The sequence below is a fragment of the Etheostoma cragini genome, chromosome 12 (genome assembly GCF_013103735.1).
Source record: "Etheostoma cragini isolate CJK2018 chromosome 12, CSU_Ecrag_1.0, whole genome shotgun sequence".
NCBI classification, from domain to species: Eukaryota; Metazoa; Chordata; class Actinopteri; order Perciformes; family Percidae; genus Etheostoma; species Etheostoma cragini.
The window spans coordinates 12,092,096-12,115,225 of NC_048418.1; the positions used below are offsets into that span (position 1 = coordinate 12,092,096).

At 39.7% G+C, this 23,130-nt stretch overlaps 3 protein-coding genes across 5 annotated transcripts in view; 1 reads left to right on the forward strand and 2 right to left on the reverse strand.

Moving 5' to 3' along the window:
- colec12 (collectin sub-family member 12) overlaps positions 1-12,897 on the reverse strand; it is a 44,550-nt gene extending 31,653 nt beyond the window's left edge. Inside the window, exons 1-2 of one of the 2 annotated variants that reach the window (XM_034886702.1) lie at positions 12,398-12,895; positions 8,342-8,392 (exon numbers count right to left, since the gene is read on the reverse strand). In XM_034886702.1, the coding sequence (XP_034742593.1) occupies positions 8,342-8,392; positions 12,398-12,404 (58 nt within the window). In that variant the 5' untranslated portion in view covers positions 12,405-12,895. Of the gene's footprint in view, positions 1-8,341; positions 8,393-12,397 lie in introns of both variants that reach the window. The other variant, XM_034886701.1, reaches the window with a different exon arrangement.
- Positions 12,898-15,140: 2,243 nt separating this feature from the next.
- clul1 (clusterin-like 1 (retinal)) lies at positions 15,141-20,786 on the forward strand. 2 transcript variants are annotated; one of them, XM_034886724.1, is made up of 9 exons: positions 15,141-15,292; positions 16,664-16,781; positions 17,352-17,500; positions 17,585-17,755; positions 18,168-18,606; positions 19,372-19,494; positions 19,588-19,802; positions 20,107-20,285; positions 20,550-20,786. In XM_034886724.1, exons 2-9 carry the CDS (start codon positions 16,679-16,681, stop codon positions 20,563-20,565), a joined length of 1,395 nt encoding a protein of 464 aa, XP_034742615.1. In that variant the 5' UTR covers positions 15,141-15,292; positions 16,664-16,678; the 3' UTR covers positions 20,566-20,786. The 2 variants fall into 2 exon arrangements, with proteins under 2 accessions (XP_034742615.1, XP_034742614.1); XM_034886723.1 differs by having other exon boundaries at positions 15,165-15,292; positions 16,640-16,781.
- A 218-nt stretch (positions 20,787-21,004) lies between these two features.
- yes1 (YES proto-oncogene 1, Src family tyrosine kinase) overlaps positions 21,005-23,130 on the reverse strand; it is a 25,491-nt gene continuing 23,365 nt past the window's right edge. The window contains exon 12 of the mRNA XM_034886715.1: positions 21,005-22,941. Coding sequence (XP_034742606.1) covers positions 22,733-22,941 — 209 coding nt within the window. The 3' untranslated portion in view covers positions 21,005-22,732. The remainder of the gene's footprint in view (positions 22,942-23,130) is intronic.

The following is a 23,130-nucleotide window of genomic DNA, read 5'->3' on the forward strand; positions in this document are numbered from 1 at the left end:
ACCACGATCTTTCCCTAACCCTCACTAAGGGATTTTACCCTGCACACTAAAGAGTATTGCCGAGGGGTCCTGACCAAGCGTGTTACCCAGGTTTGGCTCAAAAACTCAATCTCATTTTGAAAAGCACCTCTCCAATGTGAGAGGTCCTTAATAGCTAATATTGGGTTCCAAAGGCGTAGTGAGTGATGTAGTCTGCCAACACAAGAACTATGTTTTTTTAACTATGTTAGAGAACTTGCCACTTCAATGACAAAACCCACATTTGATATAAAACAGTTTCCGTCACTGGTTTAAGTCATTTCCAGGGTTTGGCAAAGTGCACAAGAGGGTCTAGTAAAGCAAGAAGTTAGAGAATGTTGTACGTTAGGACTGAAACCTTCAAGAAGCACTGTGCTATGCTTCTGATCTCATAATTTCTGAAGGACCCATTTTTGTCCAACTAATTTTCCTATTACCAAGAACAACATCAGCATTCTATTTGTAAATTATGGATTGGAAGTGTGATCAATATAAAAAAAATCTATAATTGTAACCACAGTCTGGAGAAAGATTTTATTTATATTGGCTCATAGTTAAGCTTCACAGATAACTATTTGTGCCTTGGAAGACATCTAAAAATCCGATGCAGTTAGATCAATCAAAAAGGCAGACTCTTTCTAATCTCTACCTCACCACAACAACACAAATAAATACATAACACATATTTTGTCATGCGGGTTAAGAATATATCATACATTCATGTGGACCCAAAACCACTGCTTTGGTGCCAAGTTGAACACTGGAGTTTACTCCACAAAACATCTGTGCAGTTGGGTTTTTGTGTGGGCATGCCTGCTGGGTGGGCCTGTCTTAGGCACTTAAGACACTGTATATGCAACAATCAGCAGTCAGCCTGATGATCATTGGCCTGAGCTGAGTCTGCGCTGCACTCCGTCCCATCACCGCACTTTCAAGCTTCATTGCCCAGTAAAGCCGATAAAACCACACAGTCTGGACCCAGCCAGCCGTCCAGCCAAGTCTGGCTTTACATTTGGGGTAAGACACTGCCATAGAGAGGGTGGTCTAACTGCCAGCTCAGGCCAGCATTGCTGCACTATGGTCCATGTCAAAAGTTATGTAATGTATTGTCAAACTAATATTTTATCAAGAGATGCAGTATTCCAACTGTCAAAATCACACAACAAACATTTTTTTTCACTTATTCTGTTGCTATAGTCATGCAGACTGTTTAAATTGCATCTGCTAACGGTTTTGAGATATTGCTTTTTGTGGCTACCCAGTACAAAACATGTGCTCTCAAAGCATTGAATAATTAGCTTGGTTTCAGGTTTCTGAATTGTTGACCACATTTCCAAATGTTACGTCATATCGGTATGTTACTGTGCTCACTGACATCAACTGTCTTCACAGTTGCCAAAACAACAAATGATCACATCATAATCCTAAGAATAAATTTTCATCCGCTTATGCCAGAGCCAGAGAAATAGTTGCAAGAATGGCAAATAGCTTAGATGGGACTGACACCATATGCAGCTTGTTGTGAATCAATATACAGAAACAAAGTCTCTTCAATCAGAAGTTATCAAATGTTAAGAAACAGAAACAGTATCCAATTAATCTGGATAATCCATAGATCTTGCTGTTTTTTTTTCTTCAAGATGTGTAGTAGTGCCAATAGGTAATGATTAAAACATCTTGCAACATTCAAGTCACAGGCATGGATTTTAGTTTTTTTCAAGAAGCCTAGTTCCAATGTAAAAAAATATATATGTATATATATATATTTTTTTCAACAAAAGTACATATATTACTATACTTCAAGAAATAATTGAGAACATTTTTAACGTTGAACACGGGTGAATCAACACCGAACTTTTGTACCAAATTACTTAACACTTAATCCTGCAGACATAAAAAGTTCAGGCAGACTGATATCATTCTGATATTTTCCTTTGCAGCATACTTGCACATGTGAATATACAAACCCATGCCTGACTTGAAACGGCCATCTGAAACACTTGAGAGCTCAATGGAAAAACTCTACATGGCTGTCTTCTTTGCACAACACAGAGACATTTTTCAGTATCTCCAGAAATATAAGTACTAAAGAATAAACAAGAAAAACAGTGAGTGGTGTGCTGGTGTAGGGCCAACCTAATCACAGCCAGAGAAACAAACGCAGGCGGGTCCAAGAGTCGGATAGTGACTAGCACTGTGACCCACAGGACAACAAAGAAAAATACACATTTTTCATTCTAGCTTTCTGCTGTTTTTTCAAAGAGAGAAAGGAACAAGGTTGATGTTGGCCCTCTCTGGAGCCAAAAGACCTCCCATAAGTGTAACCCGGATGCTGAGCCATAGTCAGAACTTTTTCAGCCTATCTGAGACTTGTTGACAGAAAATGGAGTCAGACACTTCCAACACTTGCATGTGTTTTTCTTGTGACTGAGCCAAAACCTGCTGGGAAAGAAGAGCTTAACAAACATCCATTATGTGAAAGAAGACACCCTATGAGATGTTAACGTATCCCAAGGGGACACGTAGCATTGAGTGGTGTGAAGAAGTGGGATGAGGTGGTTAAGCCGACTTCGTTCAAAACAACTATGGCTATATATAAAACCATTTACTGACAGAAGCTCAACTGCAACTCCAGAACTGTCATTTGTTATATCTGAAATCCTTTTTCATTGACATATTGAGGTCATAAGGGCTCCTTCTCTAATGTCTCTGTATCTATGTCTGTATGTGTTTCATAAGTGCCTTCCATAAAGATAAGATAAGATGGAAATCAATGCATCTGTAGTTCATTGATCAACTGGCTTGATAACAAATGGAGCCATGCAGTAGTTCTAGCTGTTGTTGTACCATCCTCACAGTATATGAAAATGTGCAAAACCAGGCATTCCATAATAACTATTTGGCAGTCTTAGCTGAATACTCCAATAATGAGTACTGCCTCCGTGCTGCTTCTTGCACATGTAACTCCCTCTACCTTCCTCTCATATTTAGATTTATGTAGATGTATTTATATGTAAGTTTTTCCTCAATATGTCAATTCAAATGCTGCCAAAAGGCTTTGCTTGGGGACAGAAAGTATGGTATAGATAAGATATAGTTACAGTAGAGTTAGGGTGGTTGAGGTTAGCTAACTAAAATTATGGTTAGGGTTGAAAACAACCCCAACACCAATTGTTTGTCTGCAACAGAGCACATACTCTGCACTCCTGCATGAAAGTAAGATGCACTACAGGCCAATTCACCACCCTGATATTCACACAAATTTGTTATTTACTCAACTCAACCAAATAAAAACAATAAATGAAGAAAATCGGATTGACAAGGTAAAACACCCCCCAATTCTCTACGATATGACTTTAACAACACACATACGTTGCATTTAAGGTCTCAAGGCATAAAATTTCACTTTATGAGTTTTTTTAACATTAATTTGAGTTCCCCTAGACTGCCTACGGTCCCCCAGTGGCTAAAAATGTGTAAACCAAGACCTAGGTATCCTGCTCTGCCTTTGAGAAAAAGTAAGCTCAGATGGGCCAATCCGGAATGTTCCCTAAAGGTTTTTATAAGAGGAAAGGTGGTTACCTCCCCTTTCTCTGCTTTGACAATGGCAATCTGGTCAAGGCTACACCCCCCTCCTCCACCTTGCCCCGGTTCTCTCCTCCTCATTAGCATTTAAAGCTACAGACTCAGAAATGGCACATACTAAGGAAAGCTCATTGTGGGACTGGCTCTAGTGGCTGTAAATCTGCACCATGGCTGAATTTTGGGAAAGAGACTTCAGATACAGTATTAGGCAACCACCAAGGTCTATATAAAAGCATCCAAAAAGCAACATGTCATAGGATCTTTAATCATGACCATGATTGTGAGAGAGAGGAGTGTGTGGGAATGCACCATTACTGTCAGTCTCAGTACAAAAAGGGCACATTACTTCCTGCATTAATTAACAATGATGGTAGCACATTAAGTCTAGGATCAACAGATCGTCCTTACCCAGAAAATGATGTTCAGGTCAATTGTGCAAGCAGCTTATAATTACTCATCATTTTTAAATTGTCATTAGGCGGCGATCTTTAGTAATGTAGTAATTATCACAGGAAAACGAGAAAGTAAGGTAACAAAATATAAGAGTGTCAAACTCTGCATATAAAGACAGGTTGGGTTGGTGGATGGGTCAAACAAACCCAGGAGACCAGGGTTTATTGTCCTGTGTGAAACCAAAAGTCGGTTACAGTTACTTTTAAATTAACCATCTTTTACAGAGCTAAGTCTGTGATGTAGGTACGTCTATGACATGGTCTAGTTACGCTCTGATTTTAGACGTTTTTATATGACAAACTTAAAACCAAAGCCTGTAGTTTTTGTTAGAGTATTTTGTTGCCTAAACTTAACTAGTTCCATGTTACAACGTAAACTATGTCTTTAAACTGCGTCCATTACAACAAATAGAACAGTCATGTACTTAACTGCTTTACTGGTCATATGTTACAGTCATGTGTTCTGGGACCCTGGAATAAAAAAAACAATATTGTGCTGTTTAATAACTGAGGATGTAATAAAATACTGAAAAAACTAACTTTGAAAAGACTGGCATTTTCCCTCTGAAGTACTTTTTCCAGTTATATTTCACGATCAGTCTGTCTCATGTTTGGCTCTGTGTAGCCCACAGTTATATCCTAGCTGAAGACAAGCTGGCTTGCACTTAGCCTCCACTGTGAGAACACATCTCTCTACTAACTAGTAAGAGGATTTGCAGCAAACTTAGTCTAATCATCGTCTGCATTTGAGTCATTACCAGCTTTGTTAAGCAAAGAACTGCTCTAAAGTGCAGAGTTTTTTAGGCTGAACTGCAGCTGACCTACGCCTGTTCCCGCGCTAACACTCTCAGGAGAAGTCTGCACGGCATGCTCTATGCTCGCCTCTGCAGGGACGCAGTAATTTGTGTGGTGTCTGGGATGCATTCCCGTCTGCCTGTCATTGGTCAATCCGGGATTGAACCACCATCCTTTTGACCATTCACAGACCGCTCCGGCAGATCTGCAGGTCTGGGTCAGGTCAGATTAACAAGTTAACCGAGCAGTGCTGTGTGGTGTTTTATCTGTCTCTCCTTTTGTTAAAGTCTACTTCTGTGTAATCCTTTAATGTTTTATCCCTCTCTCGTATGACTCACTCCACTTTTTTTTCCAACACACAAGCAAGTAATCTTTCATTAGGACAACCTGGAGGGGGATTTAAGTAACAGGCAGGCATTCCAAAAACATTCTTTTCTGGTAATAAAGTCCACGTAAATTAAAACCACTTGCTGTTGTGCTCCTAAAAATAAGTCAAGAAAGGAATGCTACTCCTCAGCCGAAAATAAAAATGTTGACAAATGCTTACCCCTTAAATCAGAAAAAAATAAAGCATATTAATAAAAGCACAGAGGAACACCAAGTTGTAAAGTCCTTTTTTCTTCTCCACTTGAGGTTTTATTTTGTTCACTTTTTCCTTAGCACATTGCTGACACAGCACAGCCCAAGCATAGACTCTGAAGGCTCACAATGTCTCCCTCCCCACAGCTCTCCCTCTCAAAGTATATAGTTTTGGACTGCATAAACTTCCAGTATGGATACAGGAAGTGGATCAGCAACTTCTCAGGTTTGGACATAATCTCAGTGGAATAATAGACCTCTTGTGGAAAGCAGATGTCAAAATGAGTCAAGGACCTCATTCCTCTCCGTACTGAGGACATCGGGAAGCATATAACATATTTCTTTGCCAACACACAAGTATGTTTGGAAGGCACAGACAGATGTGAAGGGAGCAGTTCAACATTTTTGAAAATACTCTTACCCTATTTCCTGCTGAGATGAGAAGATCAATACCATTCTCTTATCATCTAACTCTCGGTACAAAAGCGACAGAGCATAATTCCTAAAATTTCAAACGACTCCTTTAAAAAAAATCAATGAATGAGCGGAGAAACAACAAATGCAGATGCTTCCACACAGGATGCATAAAGCCCCAATTTACACAGGATGTGTAACGGCTGCGGATTGGCTCTGACAAATAGAGAGGAAACAACTCTGTGCTGTGTTTTGAAGGTGTAGTGCCGGGAAATATGATCGGCCTTGAGCATAGTCGATTTTATTTTGAAAATTAACCTGATGTTTTATTTAGTTTCTGTGCTCGACTTCATGTCCTGGACTATCTGCCCTGTGCTGAAATCTCTCCGGCCTCTTGCGTATCTGTTGGTGGGTGTTGATGGACAGGGGAGCACAGAGCCAATCCGGAGCTGTTACGCATCCGGTGAAAATTAGGGGTTTATACCCGTGAGTGGTGGTCGTGACACTAGTTGCAGTCTTCTGAATAGAGGTGGCACTAATGAGGAAAGGCTACAGACTTTGCTATTTCTACTGACTGGAAGAAGAAGAAAAAAGGTAAACAAAAGCAGAACTGGCAGTAGCATTGACGTCAATGGTTCAATTTGATGATTTGATACATTTCATTCATCATAAAAGAACTCATCTCAACCCAGTAAGTTTACAAGGGAGACATGCAGTCACTCTGAGATTCCTGGCATCTAGTTGCCCAGGAGTTTGTACTTACTTCCTGTTTCAACTTTGTCGCTCACTCTAAATCCTGGCGCACTAGCGATCTACGTCATTATGACATCACATTGGTGCACGCCAGCTCGGCCTTAAGGGTCATCCTGTTGTGTTATTAGAGCGGTTTCTGCAAATGTTTTGACATGTTTCAAGTATTTGATACTCAACAGATACATTTTTTTCCTTTAACCCTTGCTCCTGTACAGATGCTTAGTAGCCAGAGGTCAAGGAGCAAGGGTAAAAAGTACAGATGTTATGAATAAATATGTATTCAATAAATCTTGTCTGAATCACACATTCTTAAAAAAAAGTTTGGTTTCAAACACACACCTTTGGTGGTTAGGCAATAAGCTGTGTGCACAGTATATATCATGTCCACGCACTGTGGACTCCTTCTGCTCTTGCACTTCCAGCCATACAACTGCGTAGTTTTTGGATGACACACACTCTAAAACACCTCTTAAACCAGAGAGTTCACTGTAACGCTTATCTCCTCTAAGTATTAAAACTTGATCTATGTTCTGGGACAGAAGCAGGAGAAAGTTATCAGGAGACACAGACACATCACACTGAAGTTATGGTTCTTCAAAGCTCTCTATCTAAAAAACGGCATTAAGGCAGGAGTCGCTCTGGCGGGCAGCATTCCATCCAACCCGCATGCTCAAAAGAACAAAGGACATCACACGCAGCACGCTGACATATAATAATAAACATGGAAGCAACTGTGTACTATTGTGCACTGGGACATTCAGATTGGCAAAGATGTAAACAAAAATATTATCAAGCATGAAAAATTTCGGGAAATAGTAGTGACATATGTATCGTCATTACATAATTATGTATGTTAACTTTCAACAAAGGCCGACAGCATGTTGGGTAAGTAATGGAAAAAAGTACCAAATGGTTGTACAAAAATCATGCTTACTGGTTCTTTAATCAGATGTTGCCTGATTTCAATTATAAAATCAAACGTGCAACAATTAAGACAACGTTAAACATCCATGCATTTAAGAAATATATGAATTTTGTTACACTGTTACTACTAAGAACTAAGGTTTTAGTACCAACATTAAAAAGAGTTTAATACATCAGGCAAAAACTGTGGACTAGTTTTCAAAAGTAAGTTTTGCATATTTTAATAAAATCTCTTTGTGTATATTACTGTGGCTTGTGTCAGGAGAGCGGCTTGAACTCGAGGAATGTGTCAACGTAACATTTTTAAACGTGGTACACACAGCTGTGTTACCAACATCTGGCCAGTGGGTATCGTTTTCATTGCCTGATGAGTGAGTGAGATTATAAATCCGTCTGGAAAATTTGGATCTGACAAACAGAAGAAGGATATCAGCAGAACCATTCTTGACACTTTCTTGGTTTTGGACCAAGTTATTATGTGTAGTTTTGTGCTGAGAGAAAAATAAAAGTGCGCTTAAATGCTGATAAGGCTGCAAAGTCAGGCAACTGTTCAAGAACACCCAGGATGCTGCGGTTTCCCTTTCCATGTACACCACTGCTGTTACAACAAGAACTGAAAATGAAAGCGTTACCAAAAAATAAATGAGTTTCTTGGAAACAAGGTGTGGTATTCTCTTAACCTTGTGGATTATTGTAAGTGGATAACAGCCAAGAAAAATACTGTATTTAAATAAATTATTCTTGTTCCATCTGGGTTATGAACCAGTGAAAGTGGTCCTTTAAGTTCACAGCTTGAAGTCAAGAAGTCCCTTGATACTCACCGAACCTCTTATAACCAAAGGACTGCACCTCCTCCTCATCAGCAAAGTCGTCTGGAGGGAGAACAAAATGAATTAATTACAATTTAAAGATACAATGAGCTGTGGAACTAGCCACATTGCATTTAAACAATAAAAACAGAGAGACTAGGGCACTACCTTATGTTATTAAATCTACTGAAAATAGTTTAAAAAGACAAACTTGACTAACTTAACTTGACAAGTCTCTGTTGTCTTTAACATCACCATCATCATCATATTCTTTATTCAGGACCCAGAAAAAAACGGTCAGTAGCACAATACAAAACTAGCAAAAGACAGAAAAATACAAGACAGAACACATATAATAAGAAATGACTATAACAATAAAAGTTCCACAATACACATAAAGAGTGTTCAGATATTAGCGCATAGACTCAAACGCCAACAGTCCCACAATCTCGAAGTGAAACTAAATGCACTCATTGCAGGTTTTGCTAGTGTTGCAATTATGTTGTTAAATGACTCAGTTAATCTACACATACATCTGTACATGGGATTCCTGAGTACAGCGGGACAGGTGTATATATCAATACTTTCAACCATTTGGCTTGCTCTGCTCCATCGTGGCATTTTAAGCAGCAGCCTCATGCCATCATGGTATGCCACATTGAGTTTCTGCATGCTGCTTTTTTTATAGTACCGCTAAAAGTGGGCAGTATACACTGGGGTGCATCAAAACTTTAAAAAGTGTGATATTCACAGATAATGATCACGTACTAAATTTGTCATTCAGCATATTAGCTTGTGCATACATCGTACAGTACTGTCTATGAATGTCCCCATTGTCAGACATGTCATCAGTGTATATAGTGCCATTACTCATATATGTTTGTTACAATACAAAACAAAATCGGAGAAGTTCATGGCACAGCATGATGCATGGACAGAGAAATACCAAAAGCTCCAAGTAACATTACGTTCACTGAGCCATATCTAGTTTATCCCGTTGTACAGTTGTACAGAATCGCGTTTAACCCTTGTGTTGTCTTCCCGTCAACCATGAAACACTTATCAAATAACCTCACCACCACGGAGGAGTCAAAACGATCTCGTGAGACAATCTCGTGTAACCCACGGGAGACACCCAGACACCCAGAACAAAGCCTCGCAACATTAAAGATGCCAAGGGTGAAGGACTTTAAAAATGCAGTTAAGGCTTATTACCACCAAAGCATAATATTACTCGAACACAAAAAATCTGAAGGGCCACTAACAAGGTTTTTCCAGGGCTTTCATAGTCTTCATCAGCATCATCATTTTCCTGCAAACTCAGGAAACCTTTTCTGCTGATGAAGAATGCTGTTAAAAGCAGTTAAGTGGAACTTGACCTTGGAAAAGGTAGCTGTAAAGGTAGCTGTATCTGTGTTACAGTCCACTGACGCTATTCTTTGTGCAGTCAGTGCTTAATATTAAACATAAAATAAACCCTGTCTTGATCAGATTAGCTCAGATCTTTAAAGTAAACTCTGCTTCTCTTTCACTTGGTGGGATTACTCCCATCTCCCATGACCTGACATGCCGTGAATGTCTTTGTTCAAGTAGCTTTTGCGTCTGTGGGATAGCTTTTTGTCTGTGTCATCATCCATGGCCGGTGAAAATTAAGTAGGAGAATAAGTCCCAAACATCTTCAGAAAAAAACTCTTCATCCAAAATTCCAAAGGCAATGAAGTGTGGCGATTTAACAGCAATGGCGGTCTATCAGAGAAATATATAATGGTTCCTTATAGTGAAAACAGGTGAATGAAAAACACAGATGAATTGCATGTCTCTTCTTGAGTTTAACATGTTCAGAAATGACTGTTATGGAATTTAAAAGTGCAAGAAATCACAGGGACATATGAGCAGACATCTCATGACAGAGAGCAGAGCGAGTAAAAGTGACAAGAACAATCTAAACAGTTGTAAATAATCTTAAACCACATCTTACTTGAGGAATTTGCCTTTCCCAGTAACCTCAATACTCTGTTTCCTGTTTGTGGAACTTTCCAAGCAACATGATTGTGTTCTATTACAATGTTACCGTAAGTATGTTTGGCTTTTAAAAAGCAATTCGGGGAAGTGGAGTTCATAGCATTTTGCCAATGGGGTTGAAAACTGAGTAGATTTCAAAATAGAAACTCAGTGTAATTTCGATTTTGGGATAAGTATTGCTGTATGGGGCCATGATACCTAAGAGTGATTGCTCAACATCACCGGAACAGATCCCAACTGAGTACTGGGTTTCTTTGCAGGTCAAAGGATAGCCCAAGTATCATGGTTAAAATTGGGTTACACATAACTATTGGTTAAACAGCATTTTAATGGAAATATGTCAAGATACAGCTAGCACATTCTTAATTTGGAATATGATTATTGAAATGCTGTTGAAAGAACAGTTATGTCTTAAAACTAGAACATACCACAATATAATTTTATGAAAATGACTGACTATCATGAATTCCTGCACCCTGTAACTTGCTAGTGTTTGTCTCTGTAGAGGCTATTAGTCAATAATCCAAACCAAACAAGTTTGATATCAGTAGTAAACTAGATGCAGGCAAAATAAGTCAATTGTTCATACATTAGGTTTTTGCATTTTGACAAATAATTCTTATAACAAAGTTCTCTTTTGGGGTTTTCTGTAGCTTTTAACGCCCTTTCATGGCTTTCCTCTGTGGATGAGGAAATGCCGTCCACTGATGAAGGCCTGAAACTCCAGAAAACAACAAGTTAAGTGGACCTTGTGACAAGATTTTTTGACAACAATCTCATGCTGTTTTTCTTGTGGTTTATCTATCCGTAGCAATTATGCAAACAAAAAATAAAGAAAGCATTATCTCTATTGCTTCTGTAGCTCCAGTTAAAAACAATAGACCCCCCAGGTGCATGCTGGTCCTAAAGTATACCTCCCTACTTATATTTCTCATGTACTAGGATCCCCATTACCTGTAACCAAAGCCACAGCATTTCTTATAAAGATATCTACAGTGCTGCCAGATTCTTATAAATTAAAATAAATAACTATAACAAGAAAGCAACCAAAATCTAGAATAAATCGAATCGAAAAAAAAAGAAATAAAATCTCACACCACTGTCTGAAAACTGTCTGAAAACCTAAACATAACGGTGATTATGTTAAATCACATTGCCTCTCAATGCAATTACAGGAAGGTGCCAGCATGGCAATCCCATCCCAGATTAGATCTGAGGGCTAAGAGTTGTTCTAAACATTCCCACAATGCAGAGCTTTGTATTAGTATGCTAAAGCGGACCGCAAGGTGGCAGGAGTGGTGTAGTGTTTATATATAATGGACCAGAGCTTGCTGACCTACCAGGGGTCTTTGTGAGTGGAGGAGAATGTCAGGCGATTTAGCACCGGGTCACTACATCAGAACCACATCTGGGCAGACTTAAAATACATAGAATACATGATTTGTTAACCACTGACCACCATGACCCATGCACTTTTGGGTGTCCATGTAATGTGGTCAAAGGCAGCAAGTCATTGGATTCAGGGTTCGGGTGAGCATTAGCGCGGAGTTGTACCACATTAAACCGTTCATGCACGTGAGTTTGGGCCGACTCCTTTAGTGCTCTTCATTTCTTTAAACCAAGACAAACTTTAACCTAATGCGTTCCAGCGCAAGAAAAAAAAAGAACTTCAAAAGTATTTAATATTTAATTACTAACACAAAGTGACTACGGACTTGTTATCTTGGTGAAGGTATAACCCTGTTGTTGTTGTTTTTGCTTTGTTATGATTTTGAAGTTCTAGTAGGTTAGTGTTTGATGTGCAGCAGCAGCCAGATGCAAAACAATCCCATGCAGAGTCCCCTAATTGAAAGCAGATGTCAGACGCGAGTTGTAGCCCACGCATTCCTCACGTCGAGAGAAAGAGGCAGAAAAGCGACAAAGAAAGTGCTAGAGGAATGTTATGCAAGCACGAAATGGACCAAAGTGATCAGAAATGAAACGGCGGCGTGCGCTTCGGTTCATTTTGTTAAATAGTTGTTTTTGCATGCCTCTGAATGAGCATACCTTTCATTGTGATTTACAGGACTCTACCGTTGTGAAGCTGTTGTTTGAAGTCACATCCACAGCATCGCAATGGCATTTGCCCCAAAGTTCCCTTCGAGCGCACAGCGCCTTGGATCTTCGAGTGTGCCAATATCCACTGGTTTTTGTAGCAGTAAGAAATAAGAATTCAAAGCTCCATCCGTGACTCTTTACACTGGAGACGTTCTCCTACAGCGCAGGTAACTTCAGTGTCTCAGCTCAGTTGGTGCAGCAAAAAGAGGAATGGACTTCGTTGCAAGGAGAGAATGCAATCAGAAGTTAAAAGAACAAGAGAAAAAAAGTATCTTCTTATTTATCTGGTAGTTGGGAAAGATGCTGAGGTGAGGTGTATCTTAGTCCAGCCCAGCTTAGTAACCGGAGAAACTCTAAAAGTGAAGGAATCCAAACTTGAGAGGAAGTGGTGCGCCCGTAGGGCTGCTCGGAGAAACAACGTGTTCCCACATTTGTGCGCACCGTCTGCACCTCTGTGTGTGTGTGTGTGTGTGTGTGTGTGTGTGTGTCTGTGTGTGTGTGTGTGTGTGTGTGTGTGTGTGTGTTTGTGCGCGCCTTGGGAGGGGGGTGTCAAGTATGGCCGGTTTCCCCCCTCCATTGCTGTGGCAAATATTTTTATACATATTTAAATCCACCTTGAGGGAAATTATTGATGTGTGGTGATAAAAAAAGTAGGTTACACTGAATGAGTATTCTTGTGTTTATTGTTAGTCTTGTTAGTCTATTTTCATACTTTTATATTTAAAAATTGTCTAATTTAGGGTTTTATTTAAATATTTGATCATCTAAAAATAATAATACATTAAACGTGGAACTGTCTTGTCCGCTGTTTGGTGCTGGGCATGTAGTGTACAGTGGGTTTTTACGGTGAACTTTTTCAGTGAAAACAGCATGCTTTGGCTAAAAACACTAAGAATTGTGAAACTGAACCAAAACATAAAAGTCAATGGCCATAAAACCACAAAAATGAGCCGAGAAATGTAAAATTCTGCAGCCTCGGGTAGTAATCATCTGTAGGTTAAGTGCCCCTATTCACATTGCACGCATGCAAATGGACTGGAAACAGTGCTCACTTGTCCACAGATGACAATAACACAAAATCCAAAGAAGGATTTAACATCTGCTGTTTGTTAACCATGACGTTTGCTGAAGGGCAAAACCTCATGCAGTTACTCTTTTCCATTGGAGTTTCCATTCCTCAGACACTTGTTGCATGCTCATTATTGTATTTTATACTGAGGAAATATCTAATCCACACCCCTGTTTGAGCTTTTCTGTTGAACGGGCTACAATAAGACATCCCTCGCATCAATCCTATTTTCTCAAACAAAAACTCAACACAGCTCTCAGACCTGTTGGTTCCCAGTCGTGAACTGTTTCATCCATTACACCTCAGGTTTCTGTAAAACAGTTCACCGCCTGCACCTGTTTATCTCTTTAGTTTAGCGCTCCATGCTTTGATCAGTACCACAAAACTTTACACAAGACCCCATCGTGAGCCAGTTTTATTGACCTGCTGCTTTCCTTGAAGTTTATAAATCACTCTGAATGTTCGAAATTGCACTTTTAGAGATGAGCGAACATCAGATTAGCAAAAAATAGATTTCCCCTAGATCAATTCCTAAAGTTTTTGGGGGGATTCTCCTTTATTGCCCAATGATTGCGTGCATGCAGCCTCAGAGCTTTTTATTGTCCACTGTTTTACGGTTAGGTCAACTACGGGAGAACATAGGAAGAATGTTTCTCCCTGCAGTGTTATAGGAAACAGGTGTTGAAGGTGTCAGCAAAGCTGCAGACTGAGCTGATACGTTGTCTGTTTTAGATTATTATCCAGCGAAGACCCTATTTTCTGGGTCACAGCATGCAAAGAGGGCACATTTTTGAGGTGGATGGGGCACCAGTGAATGGATGGGGACAGAGGAACCCTTTCCCCCTCACATTCCAGGAGTGGAGATGCTAAACAGCTTGTTAATAAGAGGAATGTGTCGTTAAACTAAAAATAACCTAGATTCACATCTGAGTATTGATCTAAAAATAGCTGGTGGTAATTTATATATGACAGAATAATGTTAGCAATCACAAATATGGGTTGGTTGCATATTTCCAGGATTTGAGAATCACTACAAGGTTCACCATAATAATTCCACAATTATCCATCCAATACGAGAAACATTATCAGTGTGTGTGTGTGTATGTGTGTTGTAAGGACTTCCCACTGAGGAATCATTTAGGAGCTGATGTCAGTCCTCCCAAAGGGCCCTGCCTGCCATAGTTTATAGACCCATTTATTTAACATGTTTCATTATTTGTGTGTATTATGAACATTTCCAATACATTTTTGCACAAAGTAAACAGCTCTTTTTACTAGGTTTAATCAATAGTAGATCATTTTACTTAAAACAATATATTGAGTTTTTCATATCATTAACGGAAATATATTTGGTAGTAATAGTAACTGTTTTGAAAGACAGTATGACAAATATTTCATTTATTTCCCTCCTCTGGTATACAATTCATCCTTTCTGTATTTAAATCAAATGAATATAAGTGTACAGAGGTTATTGGCTTCTGTGCTGGTTTTGTGTGACATGTTACCACATTTCAAATTAACAATATTTCCTAATGTGAACAGTAGCCTTTGTCTGACATGAGTAAGCAATCTCTTATGCAAAACAAACCTCTCTGGCAGCATGTTAATGCTGGATTAACAGGCATCGACATCAAGCAAAGACTGTAATGGGATGAAGCTCAAGAGGAAAGGGCACAAATAGATCTGGTCAGGTCAGTATAAACTTCCTGTCTACTGTCCACACAGAGCTCTTTGTTTATACCTGCCAGTGGGGAAGCACCGTCAGTCATCTACTGGTAAGTTTACAGTTTGTAAAGTTAATTTAAAGTTAACTGTAAAGTTTAAGTTTGTTGTGATGGTCACTTTAGGCCCTTTTATTGGATTCGACTTAAGTTGAATTGACTATTGTATTAACATCAGGATATATTTTTAGGATAAGGTGTTATGATAGTAAATATTATTTTGCTAAATTCACGTTTTATCATTTGAACTGCTCTTTGTGTTTCCTTGCTACTTTAAAGTGATAATTAAGATTAAAGTGGCACATTGATTTGTGCCACTTTACATTTACTTATAATGAATGTTGTTTAGAAACAACAGCTAGATATGCTGTGAGTATGAGATAATAGAGCTGATTGTACCAGCAGCTTAAACCCATAATGGAATAAGTCAAGTTGAAGGCAAGTGGGTACATCCCCATCTATTGTAAATCCTTGCTGGATGCCAACTTGTGTAACCCCTTGTGTGGCTAAACTGGGACGGGTGAGTTTAGCTTGTTTACCGGTTACCAAATTAACGTGTAAACACAATATGATACCAGCTTTTGTGACTTGATGAAGTCTCGGCTGCTGACACAGCAGATGGTCCAGACATAAACACAGCTTGCCAGGTTTTAAAGCTGAAGTGAGGCCCATGATGTATCTTATGCATCTCACAGCCTACTGTTGACCTCTTAATGGTAACTCTCAAAGTACTAAACAAGAGCAAGGCTGTTATTAGTCATTCTAATAAATAACACAGGCCACTGAAGAAGGAAAGAAAGGAATCTTTGTAGACTGTTTTGGTTTTCAGCAATATGTCAAGTGTCACTATTTACAATGTTTTGTATAAAGGGAATAATATAAACTTAGTATAAATGCTCTGATGACACAATTGTATATTCATGCAAAACCCAATATGCAAAGTTTAAAAAGAAAGACATCCATAACATTATTTGTGTAGTTCAAATTGTACAGCAAAGCATTTCAAAGAATAAGATGTAGTATGACATAAAACTTAAACATAATCTGCCTAAATATTCTATCATATTCATCCCCCTTAAACCACAGAAGCCTGTTTTTTTTCTAAATCTGATATGATTTTTTAATGTACTGCACATTGGCTATTCAAGTTATCTCACAAGTTTTAGGAACATACAACTTTATTATTTCAAGTCCAGACAGATGTGTAGCACCGCCAAGTGGCAGACCTACTTATGACCATGTACAGTAGGATTCTTAATGTTTAATCATGCCCAGACTCAAATCCTATTAGCTTCCTAGATCAGATTAGCTAGCACCTGTTGTTTTTGAACCACATTCTGTATAAGTGTTATCATAAGGTAAATGTTTTCTATATCCGTCATAACCTCACTTGTCGTTCAGACTGAGTTTTTTTTACCTTCTAAGACACTGAGCTCAAGAATGAAGCTTCTGCTCGGTTTGGTTGTTCTGGTGGTGATGCTGGGGGTCCTTTATTCTGCCCCGGAGGATCAACCCGGAGGCGTCTCGGAGGACACCTTAAAACGTGAGTCAGCACAATGGTCAGCACAGATTAATCTAAATTTATCTTTATTTAACTTTATTTAGAATTTGATCAGCAGTCCCACAGCAAAAAAGTTATTTGTTCTAAAATATATAGCAAATACAGTGTCATACAAACACTCATTTCTTAAACTTTTTATTTGTATTTTATTTTTACAGCTGTTCTTATTGTTTTATTTAATAAGTTTTAGATGTTTTTCCTTTTGTCCAGTACCATATAAATCCCACTGCAGTAATCTTCAAAGAGTCAATCGTTTTTCTTGTTTTGTCCATGAAAACATTTTATTTTTATTTTTTGAAGATTATTTTGGGGGGATTTTTTGGCCTTTATTTTGACAGGACAGCTGAAGACATGAAAGGGCAAAGAGAGGGGGAATGACATGCAGCAAAGGGCCGAAGGTTGGAGTCAAACCCGCGGCCCGCTGAGTCAAGGAGTCCACCTCTAGATATACACGCCCGCTCTGAGCTATCTGGGCACCGTCTGTGAATCATTTTTCAAGTTTAAAAAAATGCAAGTGTACATCTCACCCAGGTTCTTTTCTCCTTCTCTCAGAGCTGTCGCTGAATGGCGAGAAACTGGTGGATGGGGAGGTGCGGAGAGCTCTGTATGGGGTGAAGCAGATGAGGGAAGTGATGTGGAGGAACGAGCAGAAGCACGGACACCTCATGAAGTCGCTCCGACACAGCAGTGACAAGAAGAAGGTAGGACCAACGTTAACCTGTCCTATGAAAGAAAGGCGGACAGAAAGAAAAGCAAATTAGAAATGCTTCTCTCTCTGCCATCAGGGGGCAGACCAACTGGCTAAGGAGGTGACCGAGAAGCTGAAGGAGGCAGAGGAGCAGTGTAAAGACTCCCTGCAGTCGGAGTGGGAGGAGTGCAGACCCTGTCTGGAGGATGCATGTAAATCTTTCTACGCCTCCACCTGCCGCAGGGGATTTGGCGCTTTTCATGTCAAGGTATGAAATCTACAGACAGTAGCACAATTGATGATTAAATATGGCTGCACCTATGTAAATGTAAATGTGCCACAACATTTTCTTTTGCAATCATAACTTTCCTTTAGACCAGTTCCCAAACTTGTTTTTCTCCTTGTGGCTCCTTATAATGTTGTATTTGACCCCTCACGTCTATTGATTGTGAACACTTCAACTAAACACTAACTGTTTCATTTGCCGTGAAAAAAAACTTCATTTGAATAGTTTTTGGAGATCTGAAGAGTAAAAACTATTTAACAAGAAAAGTAAAAAAAAAAATTTAATAAAAGTTATATTGATTGTGTGTTTTGAAATTGATCCCAGTAATCATCTTGGATAGAAGCCCCATTCTTAAACAATAGTTAAATTAACTCCATTACCTTTCACAATGTAGGTGGAGAACTTCTTCCGTAGAGTGTCCAAGCGCTTTGGCCCCCAAGAGTCTCGCATGGATGCAGGGGACATCCTGGTGAATCAGGGCCCTAACCAATCTGACACTGAGGTTGACCGCATCGAGGATTCCTTCAACCGCCTGACCAGCAGGGTGGGCATGCTGGTGAACCGCAGCGTTGCCGTGGTCTCCAGGATGAGCAGCAGACTGGACAAAGTCCTCCTGAGGGCCTTTCTGAATGACAGTGACATCCTGACAGAGGAGACCACAGCTGATCCCTACAACCCCAGCCAGGACTCAGGCTTCCTGCAGGGGGTGGGACTGGAAGATGTGCTGGACTCCTTCTTCGACTTTGGCAAGAGTGTGGTGGAGGAGTTTGGAGCTGTGGTGACCCAGGTGTTTAATGACATCCACGATGCAGTAGAGGAAGAGAAGAAGAAAGGTAGTGTGGGGCCTCAGTTAGTTGGTGCCAGTAAGACCAAAAATAGCTGAAAAATAATACTATTTTTTCTCGAGACTGTCCTGCACTGGAAAACACTCCCATAGGTCGGTTAACCGGAATTGAAGTAACATCTAATTTTAACCCAAACCACAATGTTTTTCTAAATTTAACTAAGTAGTTTGGGTGCTGAAACCTTACCAAACTATGACCATGTTAAGTGTTTAAAACTGCGTTCTCTGGTTTACATGAGGACAGAAAATGCTCCTGTGGGTCATATTACAGGGTAGGAATCTCAAATAATAAACCTTTATCGCCGTATGGTTTGGAGGACTTTGGTTAGATTTCTCTGGTTGAATGTGTGAATTTACTCATCAGCAGTTGCCATGATTGGGTGGAATGAAAACTTGCAAAGTATTTGGCTTCACTGGTACAAAGCAGTGAGGGGTTTGGTATTTTAAGCTCCCAAGGTCACCTTCTAAGCAGCGCTGCCTGGAAAGCACTGGGATTAGGCAATAGTTAGGGTTAGGGTTAGGGTTAGAGGCTTTGATGTCAACAGTCGGAGCTTTGCCTGGAAATCGACGTTGGGGGCTTAAAATAACACCGAGCTGGACTTAAAGAAAATGGGTTAGAGCAACTGTAATCTTAAAAACAGTTACAAGTTAAGACATATTGCACCAAAACCAGTGTTTAGATGTAGTGGCACAATGCTAATCAACAAAAAAAAAAACTAATGTAATTGTTAAGACACGTATCTCTGTGATGTAGGGAGGGACATTTTCCCCCGTTTCCTGCAAAACAGAAAGTTGTGCCGAGACCTTCGCAAGCAAACCTCAGAGTGCTGGCAGCTGCAGAACCAGTGTGAGGCCTGCCAGGGAGCCTTGCTCACAGGTGAAGCCCCCCCACCACCCTCCCAGTTTATGTTTACCTCAGATGACATCACACAGTAGCTCACCTGTCCGTTCGTCCTCCTCCTGTCTCCAGAGTGCCCCAGTGTTCGGGAGCTGCATGTCGAGCTGGATGAGGTTTCCCAGCTGCTGGATGTGTCCAAAGACCAGTATGACGAGATCTTGTCTATAGTCCAGCGCCACACTGATGAAACGATCAACTGGCTTAGCAACATGGCGTCCGAGTTCAGCTGGGTGGCTCTGGCTGTGAGCAACAGCAGCTCTCCTGAAAACATCTTCCGAATCACCATGGTTAGGCGGAGGGAAAGAAATGAATGCAAATGCAGATTAACAGTGTGCATGTTTAGGACAGTGTGAGAAAAAATGTCTTCAGGAAGTAATTAATTACATTTGATACATTTTTAAAGGACATTTTTCAGCTATGTCCATGAAGAATGAATCAAACTAGGGAACCTTTACAAATCACAAATAAAAATCCTTAAATGTAAAATAAACAAAAAACGGCCAAGTGGAGAGGAACTATTTTTTTAGATAGGTGAGGGTAATTTTAATCAACATTCAATAATGTAGTTTGACATTGGTTGGTGCTCTGCAGGTGGCGCCAAAGAGCCAAGACGAGCAGAACGTATCTGTGACTGACACCAACGTGGAGGTACACATCCTGAACTCTCCCCCACTTCTCCTCTCTGTTCCTGGGGAGCTGCAGCTGCAGGACCCGGCCTTCATCCAGTATGTGGCCCAGGAGGCCCTGAACAAGTACAAGGAGATGGTCAGGTGAGAACTTTAAATCCCTCCATTGTACCACCATGCACTCCTGCTGTCAGGGTTGAATTTCACCAGAGACAGCTGTCACCCATCACCTCTTAACACTTTTGTGCTTCTGAATATGTTCTTAAAAAAAAATCAGATTCTCTCATTAGATACTGAGCTACGAGGAAATGTGTGCTTTTTTTCCTAAATTTTGGTTGCAATGTTTTACACTTACATTTACTGTTATACAAAAATTCTGACATGAATGTATTCTCGCTTTTGTTCCAGGTATGAGGATGAGTAGAACTACTGTCTCCTTTTCTAAACTTGTACCAGCACTTTCTTTGTGAACAGAACTAGATTGTGTTCCTGTGTCGTAGGACTAATCTTGTTAAAATGTAAATACACTACAATTTAACCATGTCAATCATTATGATGTATTGAATTTAAAAAAGAAGAAAAAGTATCATACCTGTTGTCAAATGTTGTACTTAAATAAAACATAAATTACAATACATGACTTAATTTAAAAAAATGAAACTCAGATCTGTCTCCCAAGAGTCAAGTGGTTTGTAAAAGTCTAGTCTCGCGTTGCCAGACCTCTCTCCACAGCGTTGAGTCAATGTCTCACTGAGCTTCTTAATGGCAGAGTTGGCCGAGATGGGGACCGTGAAACGTAGACGTCTCAGGTCTCAATCTGAATGAGGATCATTGTCGCTTGTCAAAAACAAGAGCTAAAGAAACCCTTTTGAGTAAAACTTTATTTTTTCTGTACAAAATCATATTTGTTATCATTCTCAGTAATTTCATTATTATCTCCCCACTAAGTCAAGTCCCATCTCGAGGAACAAACACATTAGGTTCTTGTGATTGATGCACAGAAAGAAATACAAAATTTTTTCACATCTTTGTCCCATTCTCAAGCTTACTCCTTATTGAATGACAACAAGAAGATGTCTTTCCCATCACATACCGCTGGACAGACAGTGGAAGTACCTTTGAGAACTTGTTACTGGACTATATATATATATCTATAAAAATATAAAAGCACTAAAGCCCTGACCTAAACAGTGTGTGCAAGGTGTTTGTTTTGTCTGGTTCTACCTCCTTCACTCCAGAAACGATCCATCATCTCTACAACTAGGAATTAAAGTAAGAAAACCATAAAGGGGAGCTTGACACAGGCAAATACCATTTAAGACGTTCTGTTCCATAAAACATCACTGGTTGACTGCATAGTTGAATTTACAAATTTAAAAGACTTGATTTGTGTTGCTGGCTTTGGATTAAACTTTCCCTCCAGCAGACATTGAAGGCATGTTATGTCATAGTTCGGTGGGATTTTAATGGGAAGAACAGAAAAAAATATAGCTGCATGTATGATTTACATGATGACGTGAATTTAACAGATCTAACATATTACTGGACCATCTATCCATGGGATAATTCACCCACTGTGATGTTAGACTGTAGATGTGTGCAACATAAGGAGAAATATGTTAAGAGTCTTTTACAGCATTAAGAAATGTGCACCGAACAAAACACAAGATGCTACTTTTAGATAGAAATTAACTCAAACTTACATTTCACAGCTGAAATGTTCTTTTCAAAACATTTATAAAATGTTAAACAGGAAAACTGTTCTCGCACTTGTATATTATCAAAATACCTCTTTATGATTTCAAGTCCCCGTTTAAATTAAAAAAAAATTGACAGCATTATAAAATCGACATGATTTGCCATTCAAGTGACCATGTTAAATATAATTCGTAGGATCTTTAACACGGACTTCCCATGTTCTCATTCATCCCCCTGATCACACATGCTTAAAATACATCTTTTTGCACATACTGTATGTACACCTACTTTGATCTCCCAGTACATTCTTTCATCCATAAAGTACAAACCTTTCCATTTACCTCACCTCAAACCTCAATCAAAGCTTCACGGACGTGGCACACACTTGACAATTCAACCACAGTTGTTGGTCACATCAAAAACATAACCTATCAACCTACATATTTAAACCAAACTCATGTACATACAAAATCTTGACTCCAGCATCAAAGAACTGTGTTGTAGAATACAATAGAAAGGGGGGAAATTGATCATTTAAAAAAGTAAAAAAAAAAAAAAAAGATCTACAAGTAGCCATTGATTTGATCTGATGTAGCCGGTCCGTGTGGATTATTCAGATTAGGGTTCCCAGAGTTTAACGTACCAGCATCGATCCGCCCGTTGGACACTTCCCCAAACATTGAGTCTCCGGGTACGCAAGTGACAACCCACTACTTCAGAAAACATTTTCTTCTTGCACTTAGATATACTGCAGTGGTTGTGGACTAGTTTGCATCTTTCTCTGCAGCCTCATCAAGGCTTTTCCCTGTGTTGAAGTTCTGGTTTGCCCCAAGCTTTGCTCTCCTCTGATGTTCCTCTGCATAACACCAGAGTTTGCACCCAAATCCACCAGACTAGAGGTTGTCTCCTGGCTGATACTGTGGCTCTGTGGCTGTGAAGTAGTCTTCCAAAAAGGACTGGATGTATTCAAAGGTTGGCCTTTCGTCTGGCTCCTTCTTCCAGCAGTGCCTCATCATCTCATGTAGGGACTCGGGGCAGCCCTGGGGGCAGGGCATGCGGTAACCCCGCTCTACCTGCTCAAGTACCTCTCGATTTACCATACCTGGGAAAAAAAAAACACAAAGAAATATTGCGTGAATGGACACACTGCACTGCATTTATATACCATAATTTTATCCATAAAGAGTTGTCTCATTTACACAAACACTAGGGCTGCACAATCGCAATTTTATCGAAATAGCAATATGGACTGGTGCTATATCCAAATCCCGGAGGGGGGGGGGGGGGGGGG

Bases quoted from the DNA above. Each gene is read 5' to 3' on its own strand.
- clul1 (XM_034886724.1), top strand. From the start codon at position 16,679: ATGAAGCTTCTGCTCGGTTTGGTTGTTCTGGTGGTGATGCTGGGGGTC. The intron at 17,501-17,584 runs GTAGGACCAACG...CTCTGCCATCAG, and splicing joins ACAGCAGTGACAAGAAGAAG to GGGGCAGACCAACTGGCTAA. The intron at 19,495-19,587 runs GTGAAGCCCCCC...TCCTGTCTCCAG, and splicing joins CCAGGGAGCCTTGCTCACAG to AGTGCCCCAGTGTTCGGGAG.